This window comes from Saccopteryx bilineata, chromosome 1 (assembly GCF_036850765.1).
Source record: "Saccopteryx bilineata isolate mSacBil1 chromosome 1, mSacBil1_pri_phased_curated, whole genome shotgun sequence".
NCBI lineage: Eukaryota > Metazoa > Chordata > Mammalia > Chiroptera > Emballonuridae > Saccopteryx > Saccopteryx bilineata.
The window spans coordinates 183,461,801-183,483,785 of NC_089490.1; the positions used below are offsets into that span (position 1 = coordinate 183,461,801).

At 34.9% G+C, this 21,985-nt stretch overlaps 1 protein-coding gene across 6 annotated transcripts in view; it reads left to right on the forward strand.

Moving 5' to 3' along the window:
* The window catches only part of LRBA (LPS responsive beige-like anchor protein), a 634,310-nt gene that overhangs the window by 533,310 nt on the left and 79,015 nt on the right, over positions 1-21,985 (forward strand). For all 6 annotated transcript variants that reach the window (XM_066280997.1, XM_066281009.1, XM_066281017.1 and 3 more), the window contains exon 48: positions 18,305-18,472. In XM_066280997.1, coding sequence (XP_066137094.1) covers positions 18,305-18,472 — 168 coding nt within the window. The remainder of the gene's footprint in view (positions 1-18,304; positions 18,473-21,985) is intronic.

Genomic DNA, 21,985 nt, shown 5'->3' on the forward strand with positions numbered 1-21,985 from the left:
CATATATGCAACCCATTAAAAGTCTTGGTATGAAATGGTTTTGTGTTTTTAGAATTTCCATAATTTAGCTTTGGGATATACCATTGTTTCTGAATTTTTCAAAAATATATATAGTGGCCCTGGCTGGTTGACTCAGCAGTAGAACATCAGCCTTGGCATGTGAAGTCCCATGTTCAATTCCCAGTCAGGGCACACAGAAGTGACCATCTGTTTCTCCACACCTTCACCTCCCCTTCTCCCTTCTCTCTCTCTCTCTCTCTCTCTCTCTCTCTCTCTTTTTCCTTCTGCAGCCATGGCTCAAATGGTTCAAACAAGTTGGCCCCAGGTGCTAAGGATGGCTCCATGGTCTTGTCTCAGTTGCTGAGCACAGCAGTGGCCCCAGATGGGCAGAGCATCACCCGGTGGGGGGCTTGCAGAGTGAATCCCCATTGGGGTGCATGTGGAAATCTGTCTCTCTACCTCCCCACCTCTCAATAATAATAAAAAAAGGATACATAGTGGTTAATAACATGGCTTTAGGAGTCAGATCTGGCTTCAGGTTGCAACTCGGACATTTACTACTTGTGTGACATTAGGTAATTTATTTAGTATTCTTAGTCTTATTTGTAAAACAGTTGTTAAAAATGTAGTCCTTATCTCATAGGATCATTGTGAAGTTTAAATAAGATAACCCATGTTAAACATTTAGCCTGAAACTAGACACATTGTAAGTTCTCACTAAAGTTAAGTGCTGCTGTTATTACTATATTGTGTTTGTTTAGCTGGTCAATGAATTACCCCCAAATTGATCTTCTGATGCATTTTCCTTGCATAATATGGATTTTAAGCCTTTTTAAACCTTTTTCAGGTGTATGATTGACATAATTGACATACATCTTCCTGATAATGTTCAGGAGAAAATAAAACCTTGAAAGATGGTGCTGTAATATCCACTTCACTTTTCTTTTTTCCATGTAATCATCCTGCCCCAGATTTGATTGTGGTTAACAAACTGTGGATATCTTATTTGCAATGGCTAATAATCACAGAAATTCTTCACACTGTATCAACTGGTTAAAGTTTCCATGGTCAGTTTCAGGCTCCTTCTACAAAGCTTTAAGATCATAGTTTCTGAGCATAGACACTGAATTGTGCTAAATCACAAGAATTTCTTAAATACTACCCAATCATTCAACAGACATTTATTAGGGGGCTACTGAGTAATTAGGTTCGTGATCACAGAATTGGAAGAATATGACACCTGCCCTTTGGGGCTGTCATTATGAAGATCAAACAAACATGACAGTAATTAGAAAAGTAGATTAAGTGATGTATTTATTCAACAAATACTTTGTGAGTGCCTACTACTTATTAGTTTTTGGGACTGTGGCAGTGAGAAAGACAGCATGGTACCGGTCCTTTCTGAACTTACTGTTTAGTGAAGGAGATGGACAATAAATAAGCTAAACAAATAAATATATAACTAAGATAATATAAAATGGTATCTAACAAATAGTATCATCATGTGGCATGTACCACAAAGGAGAAACATAGGGCAAAACATAGACTACTATTAGAGTGTTTAACATTTTATTTATTCATGCAGGTGTAATTTTTAAAAATATTTTTAATTGTTGATACTTGAGGATTTCCTATAGCCATTTTATGTTTTGTTTTCTGGCAGCTTTGTGTCTCGTTTGGTTCTTCTGTTTTTTGTTTCTGTCAGTTATTTTGTTTGGTGGGATTCCATACTTCTTTCCCCTGTTTCAGCTTCTCTTATGCTGTGTATTTCAGTGGTGGCTTTTATATGGGTGGTTACCATTAGGTTATTAAGAGAAAAATGTTCATAGATACAGAGTCCATTGTCTTATCAGTACTTTGCACTCCATCTTCCTTTGCTACTGCAGATCTTTGTCCTCTCTCCTTTTATGTTATTGTTATCACACATTATCCTTGTTTTTATTGTGACCTTATTGGAGCTTTCACGTGTAGTTTGGATTTGTTATGTTCTTTGTTTCTGGTCAAATAACTCCCTTGAGTATTTCCTGTAGTTGGGTTTCCTGGTAATAAATTCCCTCAGCTTCTGTGTGTCTGTAAAAGTTATTATAGGCTGCCCACTCTCTCTGCTCTTATTCAACATAGTGCTGAAAGCTTTAGCCAGAGCAGTCAGTCAAGAGAAAGAAATAAAAGGCATCCATATTGGGAAAGAAGAAATAATGTTACCACTTTTTGCAAATGACATGATCCTGTACAGTATATAGAAAACCCCAAAGACTCCACCAAAAAAACTATTAGAAACAATAAACCAATATAGTAAAGTTGAAGTATGCAAAATCAGTATACAAAAGTTCACTGCTTTCCTACATGCCAGTGATGAAACAACAGAAAATGAACTCAAAAGAACAATTCCTTTTACAATTGCAACAGAAAAATTAAAAACCTGGGAATAAACTTAAGAAGGATGTGAAAACTGCAAAACATTGTTGAAAGAAATTGAAAGAGACACAATGAAATGGAAAAATATTTTATGTTTATGGATTGGAAGAATCAACATACTTAAAATGGCCATATTACTCAAAGCAATATACAAATTTAATGCAATCCCCATCAAAATCCCAATGTCATTTTTTAAAGAAATAGTACAAAAAATGATCAGGTTTGTATGGAACCATATAAAACCCCAAATAGCCAAAGCAATCCTGAGGAAAAAGAATGAAGCTGATGGTATCCCACTACCAGACTTCAAATTATACTATAGAGCCACAATAACCAAAACAGCATGGTATTGGCAGAAAAACAGACATACCGACCAATGGAACAGATCGAGAGCCAGGAAATAAAACCATATATATGGACAAATCATCTTTGACAAGGAGCCAAAAATACCTAATAGAGAAAAGAAAGCCTCTTCTATAAATGGTGCGGGAACAATTGGAAAGCCACATGCAAAAGAATGAAATTTGACTACATTTGTCACTCTGAATAAAAAGTAATTCAAAATGGATCAAAGACCTAAATATAAGATCTGAAACAATAAATTACATAGAAGAAAACATAGGTACTAAGCTCATGGAACTTGGCCATAGAGAACAATTTATGAATTTGACCCTAAAGGCAAGGGAAGTAAAGGCAAAAATAAGCGAAAGGGACTATATCAAACTAAAAAGCTTCTGCACAGCAAAAGAAACTGACAACAATAGAAATAGGCAGCCAACTAAATGAGAGATTATATTAACAAACAACAGCTCCTACTCCTAATTTAGAGCTCTCTTTCCTCCTTTTGCCAACTTGTATTATGAATTTACCTTTGCCACCCAGCTTAGTGTATCCCAAGGTTCTCTTTACCAGGCCACAGTCACAGAGCTCCAGGAAAAAGCAACCTGGTCTCAACTCTCCAGGCAGAGGAGAACAGAAGCTTCATATCCACGCATGCTGCAAATGGCTTTTTCCAGTCTACCTGAATCATTACCAGCTAGAAGCAGCGGTCATTGGGACTTGGACATGAGCTACAAAGTATAGAATGGTGACAACAATTTCAGTGCCATGCGGACTTTTCCTGTGGGGAACTTTCCTGGACTCCTGCTCCCTGTGACAGCTCCTAACAGACTGAACTGTGGTTGGGTTGCATTTTTCAGGGATTTGGCATGGTGATGGGGCCAACTTGGACTTGGAGAACATGTTAAGGACACTACTCTTTTAGGGATTCTTGCTGTATTGGCCAAGAGTTTGCTTAAAGGCTTTTAATCACTGTAAAAAAAAATAGAGGACTGGATGAAGAAGATGGGACACATATACACCATGGTATATTATTCATCTAGGAGAAATGGTGACATCGGATCACTTATAGAGGAATGGTGGAGTCTCGGTAGCATTGTGCGGGGTGAAATAAGCGAATCAGAAAAAAACAGGAACTGCAGGATTCCATACATTGGTGGGACATAAAAGCGAGACTAAGAGGCATGGACAGGAGTGTGGTGGCTATGGGGGGTGGGGGGAGGGAAGGAGGGAGAGGGGGAGGGGGAGGGGTACAGAGAGAACTGGATGGAGGGTGGCGGAGGACGATCTCTCTTCAGGTGATGGGTATACAACAGAACTAAATGACAAGATAACCTGGAAATGTTTTCTTTGAATGTATGTACCCTGATTTATTGATGTCACCCCATTAAAATAAAAATTTATTAAAAAAAAAACAAAAAAAAAAAACAACAGCTCTGATAAGGGATGAATATCCAAAATATATAAAGAACTCACAAAGCTCAGCAACAAACAAGGAAACAATCCAATTAAAAAAATGGAGAAAAAAAATGGAGAGAAGACCTGAACAAACACTTCTCCCAAAAAGATATACAAACAGACAACAGATATATGAAAAGATGTTCATCTTCACTAGCTATTTGAGAAATGCAAATCAAAACTGCAGAGATACCACATCACACCTGTTAGATTAGCTATTAACAAGACAGGTAATAACAAGTGTTAGGCTGTAGAGAAAAAGGAACCTTCATTCACTGCTGGTGGGAATGCAAATTAGTACAACCATTATGGAAGAAAGTATGATGGTTCCTCAAAAAATTAAGAATAGAATTACTATATGACCCAGTAATCCTCTACTGATATCTACCCTAAAAACTCGAAAACACTGGTGTCGAAAGACACATTCACCCCCATATTCATCGCAACATTATTCACAGCGGCCAAGACATGGAAACAACTAGAGTCCCTCAATAGAGGATTGAATAAAAAAGATGTGAAACACATATACAATGGAATACTACTCAGCCATAAGGAATGGTGACATTTATGAAAACATGAATGGACCTTGAGAACATTATACTGAGAGAAATAAGTAAATCAGAAAAAGCTAAAACATACATGATCCCACACATAGGTGGGATATAAAACTGAGACTCATGGTCATAGATAAAAGTGAAATGGTTACCAGGGGAAAGGGGATGTGGTTGAGGGGCAGGGTGTAAAGAGGGACAAACATAAGGTGACAGAAAGTGATCTGGCTTTGGGTGATAGGTTTAAAACATAACAGTTGAAATGCTATAGAAATGTTCATCTGAAACCTATGTACTCTTATTGATCAATGTCACCGTGTTCAAGTTAACTTTTTAAATAAAATTTAAAAATATTTGAAAGATATAATTGGCATATAACATTATGTTAGTTTCAGGTGTACAGCATAATGATTTAATATTTACATATATTGCAAAATGATCACCACAAGCGTAATTAACAGCTATCATACATTGTTCTACATTTTTTCAAAGATTCTGAGATCAAAGGAGGAAACGCCTTATTTTGGAGGATTGGGGAAGGCATAACGGGGGAAACTACATTTGGTCATGCTCTAAGAATGACCAGAAGTTTGCGAAGGAGGTGGCAAGATAAAGGAAAGGGCGCTGCAGGTGGAAGGAGCAATGTGAATGAAGACCTGTTGTACAGTACAAGAGCCACACTTAAATCAGAAGGGGGACTGCAATATGTGTGTTAGAGAACCACACCTATGGGAAGATAAGACCACGGGGAGGTTATATGAACAATCTTTAATACCTTGCAATTAATTTGCACTCTTTCTTTGGGGTAGTGGTGCCCAAACAGTGGTTGTCAGACCTGGCACATCAATATTTCCTGAGAATTTGTCAAGGCAAAGCTTGGGCTCAGCTACAGATCTATAGAAACCAACATGGTTAGGAACTCCCAGCCATCTGTGTTTTATTAAGTTCTCCACGTGATTTTAGGATGTGTTGAGCTTGGATGGAGAGCCACTATTTTATGGAAAGGACCATTGAAGAGTCATAAGGAGTGTCACGACTTAGATTAGGTTTTAGACAGCCTACAGTATAAAGGAAGAATTGAAAAAGGGAAATTTCGGAGAGAAAGAGAACAGTTTGGGTAGTGTTAGGATGATTGAACCAAGGAATAATGAAGCACAGAACCAAAGATAGTCACAATGGAAGCAGAAGGAAGAATGAATTTGAAAGATATTTTGAAAGTTTGATATCAGGTTTTGGAGCGAGAGGAAGAGAAGTCAAGATAAAAGCAGCTGTTTCTGGATCGGCTGGCTGGGGGGAGGACTACAGCCATAACCCAGAGAGCAAGGAAGGAAGGAGTTTAAGAGGGAAAATTATTCATTCTTCTTTGCTACATTAAGTTTGAGTCACCTGAAGCACACACCAAAAGAAGTCGTCTGATGGCCAGTTAACATTTTAGACTTGAAACTCTACAGAGATGGTAAGAATTGACGGATAAGGTGGTTGAAGCCTGGGACTTGTAGCTTGAGTTATATTAGAAACAAGGGCTTGGGACGAATCATGAGGAGAATGAACCCTGGAGAGGTAGACAGAGGAGAGGACTTGTCAATGCTGATTGGCAAGTGAGGACAATCAGGAAGTGAATCTGGAGGGAGGGCATCGGGAAAGCTTAGAGAAGATAGCTAGAAACATGAAGGCCATGAAGAGAGGTGGAGAGAGGAAAGATAAGCATACTTTGGTCTTAGACAGTCACACACAGTAATCTTTTTTTTCCCCACTGGTTTATAATTTTTTATTCATTTTTCAATTATAGTTGACATACAATATTAATGTCAGGTGTACAGCATAGTGATTAAACATCTATATACCTTACAAAGTGATCCCCCAATAAGTCTAGTGCCCACCTGATACCATATACATAATTGTTACAAATTCATCGACTATATTCCCTATGCTGTACTTCACATCCTGTGACTATCTTTATATCTGACAACTTGTACTTTTTTTAAAATAAATTTTTATTCATTTTAATGGAGTGACATTAATAAATCAGGGTACATATGTTCAAAGAAAACATCTCCAGGTTATCTTGTCATTCAATTATGTTGCATACCCATCACCCAAAGTCAAATTGTCCTCTGTCACCTTCTATCTGGTTTTCTTTGTGCCCCTCCCCTCCCCACTCTCCCTCCCTCTCCTCCCCCCCCCCCCAACCACCACACTCTTGTCCATACACACAGTAATCTTAGCAAGAACAGTTTCAGTGCTGTACCTGTAGCAGAAAGATGAGAGACTGGTTGAGCTGAGAGGGAGGTAAGGAAGCATAAATAACAAATTTACTCAAATCTCAGGAAGTTTAGGTTGTTGATTTCATATTGCACAGATAGTCCTGGTTGCATAAATTTCTTTAAAACTGACCCTATTAACTACTCATTTTTCTGTTGATAATTCAGAAAGAATCAGACCTATAATTCATCGTGATTGAACCATAGACTTTTATCACAAATGTTGGAGATTTCTAGGAGTGGACAAACAGAGGCTAGTTCCATCTGCTGCTAACATGTGGTGCTTTTTAGGAAGTTTATGAATATGTACCTACATTGTTTAAAGATTTATTATATCTGATTTTCAGTTAACATTGTGTTTGCTACATTAAATTGTAGCCAATGTCTATATGTATATGTATAGACTGATGTATAACTGATACAGCTGAGTAGACAATATGTAAGAACTCTAAACAAAAACTTTTAATGATGGCAAGTTGACAGATGACGTTGTACAATAGTTGGTAGAATTAGCCCTTTACCTTCATTGTTAGAGAAGCCAGTCATAGTGCCATCTTTCAGATGCCACCGCATCTCTTCAGAGATCTGTAACTGGCTGAAGAATATACATTGCAGAACATTATGTCTGTTTCATACTTGACAATATTTTAATTCTGCTCTCATGTCCTAATGTATAGTCATTCTCCATGTGCTGAGAATTATAATGACCTTTTCAAAAACAGCCCTTGAAGTCATTTTGTAGTCTGAACATGCTTTTTAAGTTTTATCTTTATTTTCAGGAAGAGAAGGTATATATATTTTTTATAATAAATTTTTATTAATGGTAATGGGATGACATTAATAAATCAGGGTACATATATTCAAAGAAAACATGTCTAGGTTATTTTGTCATTAAATTATGTTGCAAACCCCTCGCCCAAAGTCAGATTGTCCTCCGCCACCCTCTATCTAGTTCTCTGTGCCCCTCCCCCTCCCCCTAACTCTCTCCCTCCCTCCCTCCCATGTCCTCCCTTTCCCCACCCTTGGTAACCACCACACTCTTGTCCATGTCTCTTAGTCTCATTTTTATGTTCCACCAATGTATGGAATCATGTAGTTCTTGTTTTTTTCTGATTTACTTATTTCACTCCTTATAATGTTATCAAGATCCCACCATTTTGCTGTAAATGATCTGATGTCATCATTTCTTATGGCTGAGTAGTATTCCATAGTGCATATGTGCCACATCTTCTTTATCCAGTCTTCTATTGAAGGGCTTTTTGGTTGTTTCCATGTCTTGGCCACTGTGAACAGTGCTGCAATGAACATGGGGCTACATGTGTCTTCACGTATCAATGTTTCTGAGGTTTTGGGGTATATACCCAGTAGAGGGATTGCTGGGTCATAAGGTAGTTCTATTTGCAGTTTTTTGAGGAACCACCATACTTTCCTCCATAATGATTGTACTACTTTACAGTCCCACCAACAGTGAATGAGGGTTCCTTTTTCTCCACAGCCTCTCCAACATTTGCTATTACCCGTCTTGTTGATAATAGCTAATCTAACAGGAGTGAGGTGGTATCTCATTGTAGTTTTGATTTGCATTTCTCTAATAACTAATGAAGCTGAGCATCTTTTCATATATCTGTTGGCCATTTGTATCTCTTCCTGGGAGAAGTGTCTGTTCATGTCCTTTTCCCATTTTTTAATTGGATTGTTTGTTTGTTTGTTGTTGAGTTTTATGAGTTCTTTGTAAATTTTGGATATTAGGCCCTTATCTGAGCTGTCGTTTGAAAATATCAGTTCCCATATAGTTGGCTGTCTGTTTATTTTGATATCAGTTTCTCTTGCTGAGCAAAAACTTTTAATTCTGATGTAGTCCCATTCATTTATCTTTGCCTTCACTTCTCTTGCCATTGGAGTCAAGTTCATAAAATGTTCTTTAAAACCCAGGTCCATGATTTTAGTACCTATGTCTTCTTCTATGTACTTTATTGTTTCAGGTCTTATATTTAGGTCTTTGATCCATTTTGAATTAATTTTAGTACACGGGGACAGGCTGTAGTCGAGTTTCATTCTTTTGCATGTGGCTTTCCAGTTTTCCCAACACCATTTGTTGAAGAGGCTTTCTTTTCTCCATTGTGTGTTGTTGGCCCCTTTATCAAAGATTATTTGACCATATATATGTGGTTTTATTTCTGGGCTTTCTATTCTGTTCCATTGGTCTGAGTGTCTATTTTTCTGCCAATACCATGCTGTTTTGATTATCGTGGCCCTATAATATAGTTTGAAGTCAGGTATTGTAATGCCCCCAGCTTCATTCTTTTTCCTTAGGATTGTTTTGGCTATTCGGGGTTTTTTATAGTTCCATATAAATCTGGTGATTTTTTGTTCCATTTCTTTAAAAAATCTCATAGGGATTTTGATGGGAATTGCATTAAATTTGTATATTGCTTTGGGTAATATGGCCATTTTGATTATATTTATTCGAGAAGGTATATTTTTAAAAGGGTTACATATTGTTAATCCCTGCATTTTATCTTATATCAAAATACTGTAAAAATCTGAATACAGATTCAGTTTTGGGAATTGAATAGGAAGGTTCCTGTCCAGTGTTGTAACCACAAGTCATGTGTGGCAGTTGAGCACTTTATACGTGGCTAGTCTGAATTGAGCAGTGATATTCATTGAAAATGTAAGATGCATGCTAGATTTCTAAGATTTCATACAAATAACACTTTTTATATTGGTTATATGTTTAAATGAGATGTTTATATTTCTGATTAAATACACTATGTTAAAGTTAATTTCATCTGTTTATTTTTTTAATGTGACTACCAGGAAATTTTAAATTACATTTGTGACTGACATTATATTTCTGTTGGACAGACTGACATAAAGTTTTGGTGTTCATTTTGCTACCCAGACTTTTTTTTGGCTCAGACATCACGCTATTGAACCTAAACATACTTTAATATATATTTAAGAAGTATACATATTTCTATTAGAATTAGCAGCTTTAGGTAGAAAAAAAGGCTTAGGGTTAACTTCAAAGCTATAAAAGAAAGTCCACAATATTAATACTAATGTCAAAACTGAGTTAGTCTTTTTCCATATCAACTTGTTCCTTCTCCATTAAGAGGAAGATCCAAACTGGAAACCTGAACTTCATTTCCTTCGTTTCTCTTATTGGTAATCAGTGGGTGTAGTAACTAAACCCTAAATCTTTCTAAAATTAGTCCCTCTTCTTCACTCCCACTGCCATGTTGACTATTATGACCTTTTGCCTCCCTGCCCGTCCTCCAAAGAGACATTTCATCTCATTATCCCTAGATTCTAGTATAGAACAGAACCTATAGTAAGCACTCAATAAATGTTTGTAGGTTGAATGGATGACAGAGCTGCTGATATTAATCAAAAATTGCAGAACGAAAAAAAAGACGTTTATTCCCACATACGATGTATGTGTATACAATTGCAGCACAAACTAAGTGCAGATGTAATTCTCTGGTTGGACTTGTCAATGCTTGAAAAAAATATTCAGCAACTTTTGCATTCATATTCTTTAGTTGAAGTTTTTCTTTATTGGGTATTCTTGGGAGTGGTGATACAATAAGTATTCCATTTTGCTGAGGATTTTGATTTGCCAATATATAAGTTTATGGCGGTCAGCCTGGAGAGTCATTGGTGCCATGAAGACAGCTCCTTGTTTCTGTCTGGGGTCCCCCTGGGATTAAACTACATCTGGCAATAAGTAGGGATTTGGGTCTGGCCCTCTTCAAAGGCAAGAGACTGCTAGTATTTATCAGATCTGTGTGGATAAGCAAATGGGAAGGGATTGAATTTTTTGGTTTTGTTTCTCTTCCTTTTGTAATTGACTATAAAATCCAATCTCTAGAAGTTCATACAACAAATTAACACATTCTTTTGATGTTTGTTGAAGAAGAAACCTATTTTTTCTATACCTAGGTGTATAATTGAGAATCTTAGATTAATATTTTAATTAAGTACATATTTTTAATCTAGTGCATCTTAAACAGCACTTGACAACGCTGACAATTGAATTTTTAGGGATTTTAACCTCCGTGAGTATTAGGACATCAAAGTTGGCATCTGGAGGCTGGATTTATCTGTGATGGAAAGTTTATCCAAAATTACTTTCTGAGGAGAAACTTGGATCTATCTTAGGATATGCCACTATCCCTTCCAAGTGAAGATGGGTCTTCCCCTTCACGTTTTAAAGAGATTATTAGCCCTGTGACTCAGTTTAGCTGTTGTTGAAGCCTGTGGCTCCACATTGAACTGACAGAATAAAATGGCTGCATTCCAGATACTTGTCATGGAGTATAATCTAGAATTTACCATTCAGAGCCTCACCTCAGAGAAATAATGTTTTTGCAGGATTGCCTGAAGAATATGTAGTCTCTCCGTTTGTCTATACTTTAAATCTATCCAGGATTAAGGCAGTCCCTCCAAGAGTCACATACCTGGATTCTATCATATTGCCAAGGAAGGAATTTCTTATCTCAGGAATAGAAATAATGTGTTTTTCTAGGCCATCTGGTTTATTTTTACATTATGCTCATATTTGACTCTTGTAAGTGTTTGTGTTTCTTTATGTTGCTTGCTAGAAAGCTGAGGGCCAAATCCATGGTGTACCTTTAACAAGTCTATAGAATTTGATGGTGTGATTTTTATGGACTTCTTATTATTTTTGCATTACACTTTGTTGAATTTATTTTATCTTGATGATTATGCATTGTTTTAAGCTCTAACTTGTTTTCTGAATGAAGTCATACGAAATGCAAACAAATAATAAGATAGATGGGACTGTCTGCCCTTTAATTATACATAGTCGTTCGCCATCCGATCTTACCGAATAGAATTTTTTTGAAAAGCTCCGTCTCCCAATGTGTGTTATACTATAACTAGTTTAAAATATCTGTAAATTATGAATTCCTGTATTTAGATTAAGAGTGACCTAAGGTTGAGATGTTAATTAAATGTTTTAATGTTCTGTAGCTCTAAAGAAAATAGTTGGATAAAATGTCAGCATATAGGACTATTTTAACATTAGAAAAAAATCATCTCCCCAAAAAGGAGGGTAATTGTACAAGTTTGCCTAATCCTTTTGATCTTGGCACACAGCAATACAGACTTCAGTTGAGATTAAAACTATGAATTTCAAAGGAAACATGGCCTTCACTGTGTAAAATATATAACAGCTGGTTGACTACTCCATTTAAAACTACACAATAACAATCCTAGATAGAATGATTCTCTGGCCAAAAGATGCACAAGTGCTTGATGGTTGTATCAAGAAATGATACTAACTCACACTTTTCTTCAGTAATGACATAAATGTAGAGATAAACAGTGCGCTGCCGGCTCCAAAATCCCTCTTCTGCCCAACAGTTCAAGGGCAGTTTAGAAGTACAGAACTCCTTTTAGTGATTTCTCTGCTGTTTTTCAGCCTGAACTTCAGTGTGTTGTTGACTAAATTTAATTTTTTTAACTGCCAGATATAATTTTTTTTTCTTAGCGTCCAAGTTTTTTGTTTCCCCTCTTAATCTTCAATCAGACTTCCCCCCCCCCCCGTGTTCATGATTTGTTCTTAATGTCACTGCTTTACACATATTTTTAAGCTCCCCAAATTAAACTTTCTATGTAAATAGTATAAAATTTGTTTCACATTTTTGTTATATATTTAAGGTAAATACTGAATTCTGAAGCATTATGATGTAAGTGTAATCAATATGGGCAAATGTTAAGCTCATGTTAATATAGTTCAGCAAAATTTAGTATTTTCACTGTTGTATTTTACCTGAACCAGGTAATCCTTAATAGGTTAATAAATGCATCTTTTAAAAAAAATCAGAATTATTATGGATTTGTCACTTCTGAATAATCTTTTTTGGAAAGCGTATTTACATTTGGAATTTGTGTCTGTCATGAAAGAAAATGTTTATTTTTCTGTGACCTTTGTTTCTTGAAAAATGTCGATAATGTCACAGCAAATTTTCTATTCTCTCTATTTATTTCAAAGAAGGAAATTAAAATTTGCTAAAGTTACTTGGATTCATCACAAATTCAGAGCCAGCATTTAAGGAGTTAATATATCTTATTAGGGAGACAGGAAATCTGGCAACTATTGCAGAAACTAGACCTAATGGTGCACACAAACAATTTGTCAGTCTTCTTAAATGTGAATAGCTTTCCGCAAAGTGGCTGCTCTTGCTTTGTTTGAACAGGCTAAACTTTTCCTTTTTGGACTTTAAATCTTAGAAGTGAAATGTGATCCACATATTCAATCAAAATCATTTAATTCAAAGCATATTTTGATTGGAACAAAGTTGACATGGAAAGAAACTCTAGAATAAAAAAGTTGAAAGGACTTTATATCATATATTTAGCAGGAAAATTTGAAACAGTTCTAATTAGGCTGAAAAAAACAGCTTTCTTCAATGTAAATTACAAAGGTCATATATCAATGTTAAGGAAACATTACCACTAGTGTTTGAAATCCAGCACATGCAAACATAACAGACCAGTTCATTTTAAATGTGTGTGTGTGTGTGTGTGTGTGTGTAGAAGGCTGTAGTACATGTATTTGAAATGAAAAATACTTAAAATTCCAAATCCATAATTTGTATATTACGTTCTTGCCAATCCAAACATCAGCTCCTTTGAAACATATTACCTACACTCAAATGAATTAAGATTCCTAATTATAAGTACAATTAAAAATTTACAAAACAAATCCTTATTTTTCTTCCATTAAATATGATTAAACACATCTTATAATTAAATGTGTATTAAGTCAAGAGGGTAAGTCAGTGATTTTTATTTTCTAATTTGAAAATTATAGCTATAGTGTTTTGTATTTCAGAACTGAATAGGGCCTTCTAGAAGCTTGGAAATGCGCATAGTGGTAGGTCTGGGCTGACTGGACAGACCTATTTCCTTCTGGTTAGTTATTTATATACTTGAAGTTTATAAATAATATTTGCTCTTTTTGACTTTTTATAGAAATAATTGATCCTATAGATGTAAGTAGCTTTTATGTAGTTTTTTTTTAATCGTGTGGTATGAGAACATTTACTAAAAGTATAACAAACATTAGCATTAATCTTGGAATTATAAGTATGATAAATACAAATAATATAAAAGTAAAGTTTCTTGGTCTTGAGGTAAGCAATTAGCATAAAATTTCTTTTGTTAATTGAAATTGGTATTCTTGATTTTATATAATTTTTATATTACAGAAAATTCGATTGTTTTAAAATAAAAGGAAATTGCTAGATTAAACAAATAATTTATGCCTTTTTAGAATTTTTGTTTTTAAATAGCTTAGAATTTCATAGAAAAAGCAAACTATTTCTACATAAATTACCATTTTATTTGACTCCACTATAGGAAACAAGAATAATTTTATATAACATTTTTATCAATAAATAATTCATTTCCTTAATGGGTTAGTTTCACGAAAACGTAGATTACATTCTTTCAATGAGATTTATTGTTAGACACATATTCATATATGTTATGATTATTTCTGACACAGGATTATACAATCAAGTTATTTATGAATAATTTACTATTATTTTTATAATATTAAAGGTTTAATTTGTTGATGTTCTGCATGCGTACCAAACAAATGAAAGTTGCTAATAAGTGTTTGCATTTGACATCTGTATACTGTACTTTTTAGCATATCTCAAGTGTTTTAGTCCCTGTTTAATAGATCTCATTAAAAAAACAGATATCAACCCCCAGACAGTTTGTCAAGACTAATATGAGTCCCCCTGGATTGGATTGACAGTTTGTGTGAGGCTTCATAAGATAGTCTTTTCATAGTCTTATTTGATCCTTAGCAATTGGACATTAGTCACTGATTTATTTTATAATAACTCAGATGAGTTGAATATTATTGTATCGTGTTGGACGTTTTAGTGGATTTTCTTTTTTACAAATTTTACTCAGAGCTCACATTGGATGTAAATGATGTACTCAACCTGCTCGGGGAGTACTAACAATTGATTGGTTAGGTTTGAGAGCAGCCTGGGAAGCCTGTTACTATCCCCTAGCTGCAAACCGTATTTAACTCCAGTCTTAATGAGGACTCTCTGTCCTAAAGGCTTTGAAAAACCTCAAATACTTAACATTCCACTGGCATATTTTTATTTACTTGTGACTAAAAATGTAGATATTTAAGTATTTTATATAAAGAGTATTTTTTTAATTTTAACATATTAAAAGGGTTTAACTGATTTTTAGTACATTTTATGACGTTTTTTGAATCTCAAAAACAGAACTTATAAAATGTAATACCAGTGTATTCTATTTTGAATTATTTGTATTATTTTCCTCAATAATTCCTCCTTCTTGTCTTTACCTCTTCTCTGAAGTCCTTAGTAAGTACATTCGTTTATTACTAAATACTTTTGGTTAGGCACTTGTCATTGGTTGATATTAAAAGAATGTTAAAATCCTGAACTGATTTGTACTGAAATGCACTAAAACTTTTTGGAATTCTGTTACATCCTTAGTAGTAGTTTTTTTTTAAGTTTTTGTATATTGCAAGAAATACTTGAAGACTGCTAATAAGATTTTTATTTGCTTTAAATTTTTTATTTAAAATTTATTCATGAAATTAACATGTTTATCAACCTCTGGAATAGATGTTGCCAATAATTCCATGATCCTAGTCAACCCCTTAAGGACTGACGAGTATGACAGTGTAAGGGGACGGCTGAACCATGACACATGGTCATCTTGCACGCGTGTTTGTGGTGTAATGTGAACAGGCAGTGGCTTTAAATTCAGCATGTTTGCTTAACATTCTGATGTGTCAGGATGTAAAGTCTTAAGCATCTACAGCTTATCAATGTCACCATTTTGATTGTGCATAAAGAAGTAATCAACATTAGTAAAACTCACAATTCTTTGTTTGATGACACATAAAATAAAATTGCCCTAGTTTTAGAGCTTTAATATTGAGAAAATTCATTTGTACTTTGTCATTTACTGAGCCTTCTGGAATTTTATAGTCTCAAATCACAACACCATGGACACTCAGGAGACTGCTGACTGTTTTATCTTATTAAACAATTTTGAAATCATTAATTTTTAATTAGTTTGGATGCAGGGTTTTTATAGTTTCAATAGTGTGTGTATATGAACTAAACGTTTTTTATTTAAACTACTGGCAAGAGTATTATTTACATAAATAAGTGGAGGTTCTTTCTGAGAGTACATACTGTGAGTTTGTTTCATATGGTCGCACTTTTTTTGTAGATTTCAGGATGTTACATGCTAATCTGTTATCAGAGAGCTTTTCAGCAGTTTATTGACTCTGATTTTGACCAACTAAAAAAGGATATAAATTGGAAGATATGTATAGGTTCTTCCCTGAATGAAAGTTCTAATTAAGTGAATTGGAGAAAATTAACTGAAATTAGCTGTCAGAAAGTCACATTTAAATGAGTGATGAGCTAGTCTGGCAGTAAACATTTAAATGATATAAATTGCCATTTAAGTGTATGGTTTAATGTTTGTCATGCATTAATGTGACATGAGACTGCAGTGACAATCAAGCAGCTTGCTCTAATTTGAACATATTTAGGGCTTTTGTGTGGAGTGCACTGCACACAAATTAAGACAATTGCTGTTTTATGTGTCACTTTAAACATGTCTCCTACCCCCCATCCTAACTAAGACCTTAGTTAATGAAGCAAATGTATCGTTTTTGGGGTGCAACTTGCATTAATAGTTCCTGGATTTTTGGATTGATTTTTAAAATAGGAATTTATTTAAAGTTATTAACAAGCTATTCTCTTCTTATTTCGAATAAAATATGAAGCAGTTTTGTACTCTCTTAGCTGTTTACTAAATTTATAAATAGGAGTTTTATAAGATGTCTGAAATAGTAACTTTCACAATCAAAATTAGCAAAATATTTTTAAGATATATTTCATTTCAGGTATACTTTGGAATATGAGAATTGTCTAGAGTTTTATTTACAGAATTATTTTTATTTTTATAGTATGTCATATATTGTGAAGTCATGTTAAATATTATTAGTTAAAGGAAATATATTTGACTCAGCCATAAACACCTCTCTTATTCATAGACATTTATTTTAATAGCTCATATAAGGGTTCACCTGTGAACTAATAGGAACTTCTTTTGTCATGAGATGTTTTATATCTTACTACTTGCTTGCCATAGAAGTTTGTCAATTTTATTTTAAAACCAACAAATTTCTTTTTATAATATCGATAACATAGCAAGTCACACCTAAAAATACATGACAGCCATATACTTATTAATCTAAAAATAAGAATTTCAATGAGGTACATTACCTGATATAACTTGGTATACTTCATATTAATCTTTGGAGTTAGTTTGAAAGACCTCTGACCTGAGTCAGAGATCCAGTAGGACATAATACTAAACTTTCATGTTGGAATAATTTTGAACAATTAAATAAATATGAATTCCTATCTGAAAAATAAGTCTCCCATTTTTTTTAACTTTACTAAATTTGGCAGACATTGATACCTATGGCGTTTTAGGTACAATGCTAGTGATTGGGAATGTAATGACAAGCTGGGAGTGGGTTTGTGCCAGCATTTCTGCTGAGTGCTTGACTATGTTCATTCATTATTTATTGGACACTGTTATGTTAATAGCATCAAGAAATTTGGACTCACTTGATACTAATACCTAGAATAATAATTCAGTAATTTTAAGTATCCCTCCCAGTATCTAATTTGTTGGCATAAAAGCTCAGTTGAAAAAACTTAAATGATGTGATTACAGTTGTTGCAGTAAACAACAAAATGTTTATATTTAGAAAAATTATAAATATTTTAAGTGGATAGTAAATGTTTAACGTTTTCACATTTGCTGTCTCAATATCGCCTTTACATTGTATGACCTTTCTTTGAACCATAAATTCAGTACCTGTCAGGTCCTGAGTCACAATGGTGACTGAGACAAAACCAGCCCTCCCCTCACTGTGCTTACATACAGAGTGGTAGAATAGTACTGAAATGTTGATGGTAACAGTCTATTACAATTTAGTGTGTCAACTGCCAGAAAGACTCTCATTATAAATAAAGGAGACCAGATTGTGGTGGAGATAGGATATCAAAATAAGTCTGCTCATAGTAGATTTAGCATTACACTTTACTGGATGTTCTAAATTTTTCTGCATATTTTAGGAATAAAATTCAGCTTAATACATTGTTAAAAATAGAATTCAACATAATAATACAGACTATGCCCTTTTTCCAGGCCCTGGAGAGTGAATTTGTTTCATGCCAGCTTCACCAGTGGATTGATCTCATTTTTGGCTACAAACAGCAAGGACCAGAGGCTGTTCGATCCCTCAACGTGTTCTATTACTTGACCTATGAGGGAGCTGTCAACCTGAATTCGATAACTGATCCTGTGTTGAGAGAGGTAAATTATCTGACGGGGTCTAACAGGTATCTTTAGACTAGAAGGCACTAGATACCATCTTCCTTGGGCTTTTCCATTTTGCTAGTGGTGAAACTGAAACCAGGTGGGTGAAGTGACTGTGACTTTACAAAATGTGTGACTCAGTATAAAATGAGAATCTTTTCAATTTGGACCCATGAAGGGATAAATCATTATAATTTTTATAACTTTGAAGGCTACTTACTAATTTAAAGTATTAGGAAAATAGTGACTTAAAGAAGTAAGATTATAAATATAAATCTATTAAAATGTGATAAAACACATATCACTGTATAAGTACATACATAAACCACATAGAAGTTAACAGTTGGAATGAAGACTAAAGCTTTCATACATGATCAAACTTGTTGTTAGGTGTGATTGAGACACTTGTTTTATCTTTGTTGTTTATTTTCTTAGGTAAAATACTGAAAAATCATCTGGACAAATACTGGATTCACTGGAAAGTCTTTATATAGCCTAGCCTTTTTGTTTTTGCTGTTAGTATTTTTAACCCAATTATAAATCTTCCTAATTCTAGCGTACATCATGTGAAAAGATTGTAGAGTCGAACAGTTATCACTTTAAATACCCATACAGTTTTAGCACAGGACTGTATTCAAGAAACCAAGACTTTGATCTCATAGGGAAAGTTACATATCACTTTAAAGGGAACATGATTTGTAATAAGTAAGGTGTGTCATTTTTCACCAATACTTGATGTATTCCTATATAACTCTGCGTATGACCTGGTCCTCTGACAGCGTGTAATGAGAACATATTTAACTGTATTTGCCAGTATGTGTTATTACTTGCTTTAAGTGCTAGGTAAAGGTTAGTTCACAGACAAAAGCACCATGTACTAGATGCACGTTTGTCTTAAACTAGACAGGTTTTCAGTTCCAATTTTTCCATTTATTTTAGAACTGGATCAAGTGAACTCTTATGGACTCTTACAGATTTTCAGTTATTTGAAAATGTTCCTTCGAGGGGAGCATTTTATTTTATTGGAGCATGACATAGAATAAAGGTCGGGTTTCATATGCGAAATTGAGGTTAAAGGAAACATGCAAATGGTGTTACCAAATAGTACATAGTTTATTAGAGTAGAACACCATAGGCCCATCTACTTTATTCTTTATTGTTTTAACAATATTTGAATAGTGCTATTTTGTTCTATAAAGGTCCGCAATTCTTCATTTAAGATTCCATATGTTTATTTTTCATGTTCCCTCATAGTAAATATCTACATAACTGTAGTATGGCTGAAATAATATATATATGATTTTATAATCTCCTTTATTTTACTAAACATACCAGCATATATTATTTTGTTGCTATATAATCCATATAGTTTTAATTTTGAAATTCCATAATATTCTATTCAGTTGCTTTGAAAACGTACTGAATTTGTCTCTCCCAGTATGGGATCCTATTTCTTCCAAGGCCTGCCTCAACAGAAATAATAAAAGTGTCTCTTTCACTTCATGACAGTTTTCGCACCCTCTGCATGATAGCGGGTGGCTCTAAGCCTGTGTCTTTGTGAGATGCTAGTTACAGAGTGAAGCATTGTGTCAGCTGGCTCTCTGCTCTGCAGATCAACCTGCAAAATTGGCTCTTTGTTTTCATTCTGGATTGACCACCTTTCTTCCTCACACACACCCAGGAGTACCCTACGTGATCTACAGGATAATCTGAAAATATACTGTGTCATAGAACTCTCTGTAGTGATGGAAATGCTCATTGTATCTACACTGTTCAATATGGTAACCACTAGTCATATGTGGAAATTCTGCATCAGAGTGGTTCGTGTTGCTGAGGGATTGAATGTTTAATTTTATATTTTTTTAGTTGATTGTTTTGTTTTAGAGAGAGAGAGAATTGGGGGAGAGGAGTAGGAAGCATTAACTCATAGCAGTTGCTTTTCGTATGTGCCTTGACCAGACTAGCCCTGGGTTTCCAACTGTTGACCTCAGCTCTCCAGGTTGATCCTTTATCCACTGTGCCACCACAGGTCAGACAGTTTTATTTAATTTCAGTAAACTCAAATTTAAATAGGTACATATGGCTAGTGGCTACCATATTGGATAGCGGAGATCTAGAAGACTTTCGTGTGTGTGTGTGTGTGTGTGCGCGCGCGCGTGCACGTTTGTGTTTCTTTTAAGTGAGAGGAGAGGAAATAGTGAGACAGGCTCTTGCATGCACCCTGACCAGCATCCACCCAGTAACCCGTCTGGGGCCAGTGCTCAAATCAACTGGCTGTAGGAGAGGACGAGATAGAGAAGGGGGAGAGGGAGGGGAAGAGAAGCTAATGGTCACTTCCCCTGTGTGCCCTAACTAGGAATCAAACCTGGTATGTCCATATGCTGGACCAATGCTCTGTCCACTGAGCCAGCCACCAAGGGCCAACTTGCATATATTTTTGATGACCATATTTTCTGAATCCAAATTCAAGGCATGTGGTCAGACAGTGGGACAATAAATATTTGTTAAATTAACTTTGCAGAATATTTGAAATTAGTCAGACTCCATTTAGACGTTAGATATGTGATTGAAATATATATGTAAACTATATTTTTCTTTCACTTAAAACTAACCTGTTCTGATTTCAGATGGTTTTTATTGTGGCAAGTACAACACAGAAGTTAACATGCTATCCAGTTTTGAGTGCATAATAATTCAGTGGCATTAAATACATTCACATTGTTTTGCAACCATTGCTCCCATTCATCTCCAGAAGGATTTCGTCTTTCCAAATGGAAACTCTATGCTTTAAACAATAATTCCTTATTCTTCCTGCCCTCAGCCCTTGACAATCACCATTCTACTTTGTTTCTAGGAATTTGATTACTCTAGGTACCTCTTCGCAGTAGAGTCATACAGTATTTGTATTTTTATGACTGGCTTATTTCACTTAGTGTAATGTCCTCATGATTCAGCGCTGTTGTAGCATGTCAGAATTTCCCCCCTCTGTAAGGTGAGTAGTATTCCATTATATGTGTGTAGCTCATTTTGGTTATCCATTTGTGTGTCTGTAGGTGAACAAAAGGTTGTTTTCACCTTTTGGACATTGTGAGTAATGCTGCTGTAAACATTGGTGTGCAAGGATCTGTTTAAAGTTCCTGTTTTCAGTGCTTTTGGATATATATACTCAGACGTGGACTTGCCAGGTTACATGGTAATTTTATGTTTAACTGTTTGAGGAACTGCCATAACAAATAAGTTTTTAGTATTTATTTTTCATGATCCACATTTGCTAAAGACTATTTAAAACTTCTGCTTTAAGTTTCTTTGACTTCCTTTTCTTTCCCACAATCCCAAGTAATGTTATTAGCAAATTAAACCTTGACTACAAAGTTTTCCACTCAGCACACCCTAATTTATTTTTATATTGTTTATTTTATGAACATACTCAGCACTCATTCTGAAATGTGGCCTATTCTGAGTTCGGTTGGTACTTGATTTTTTTTTCTTTTCTTTTCTTTTCTTTTTTTT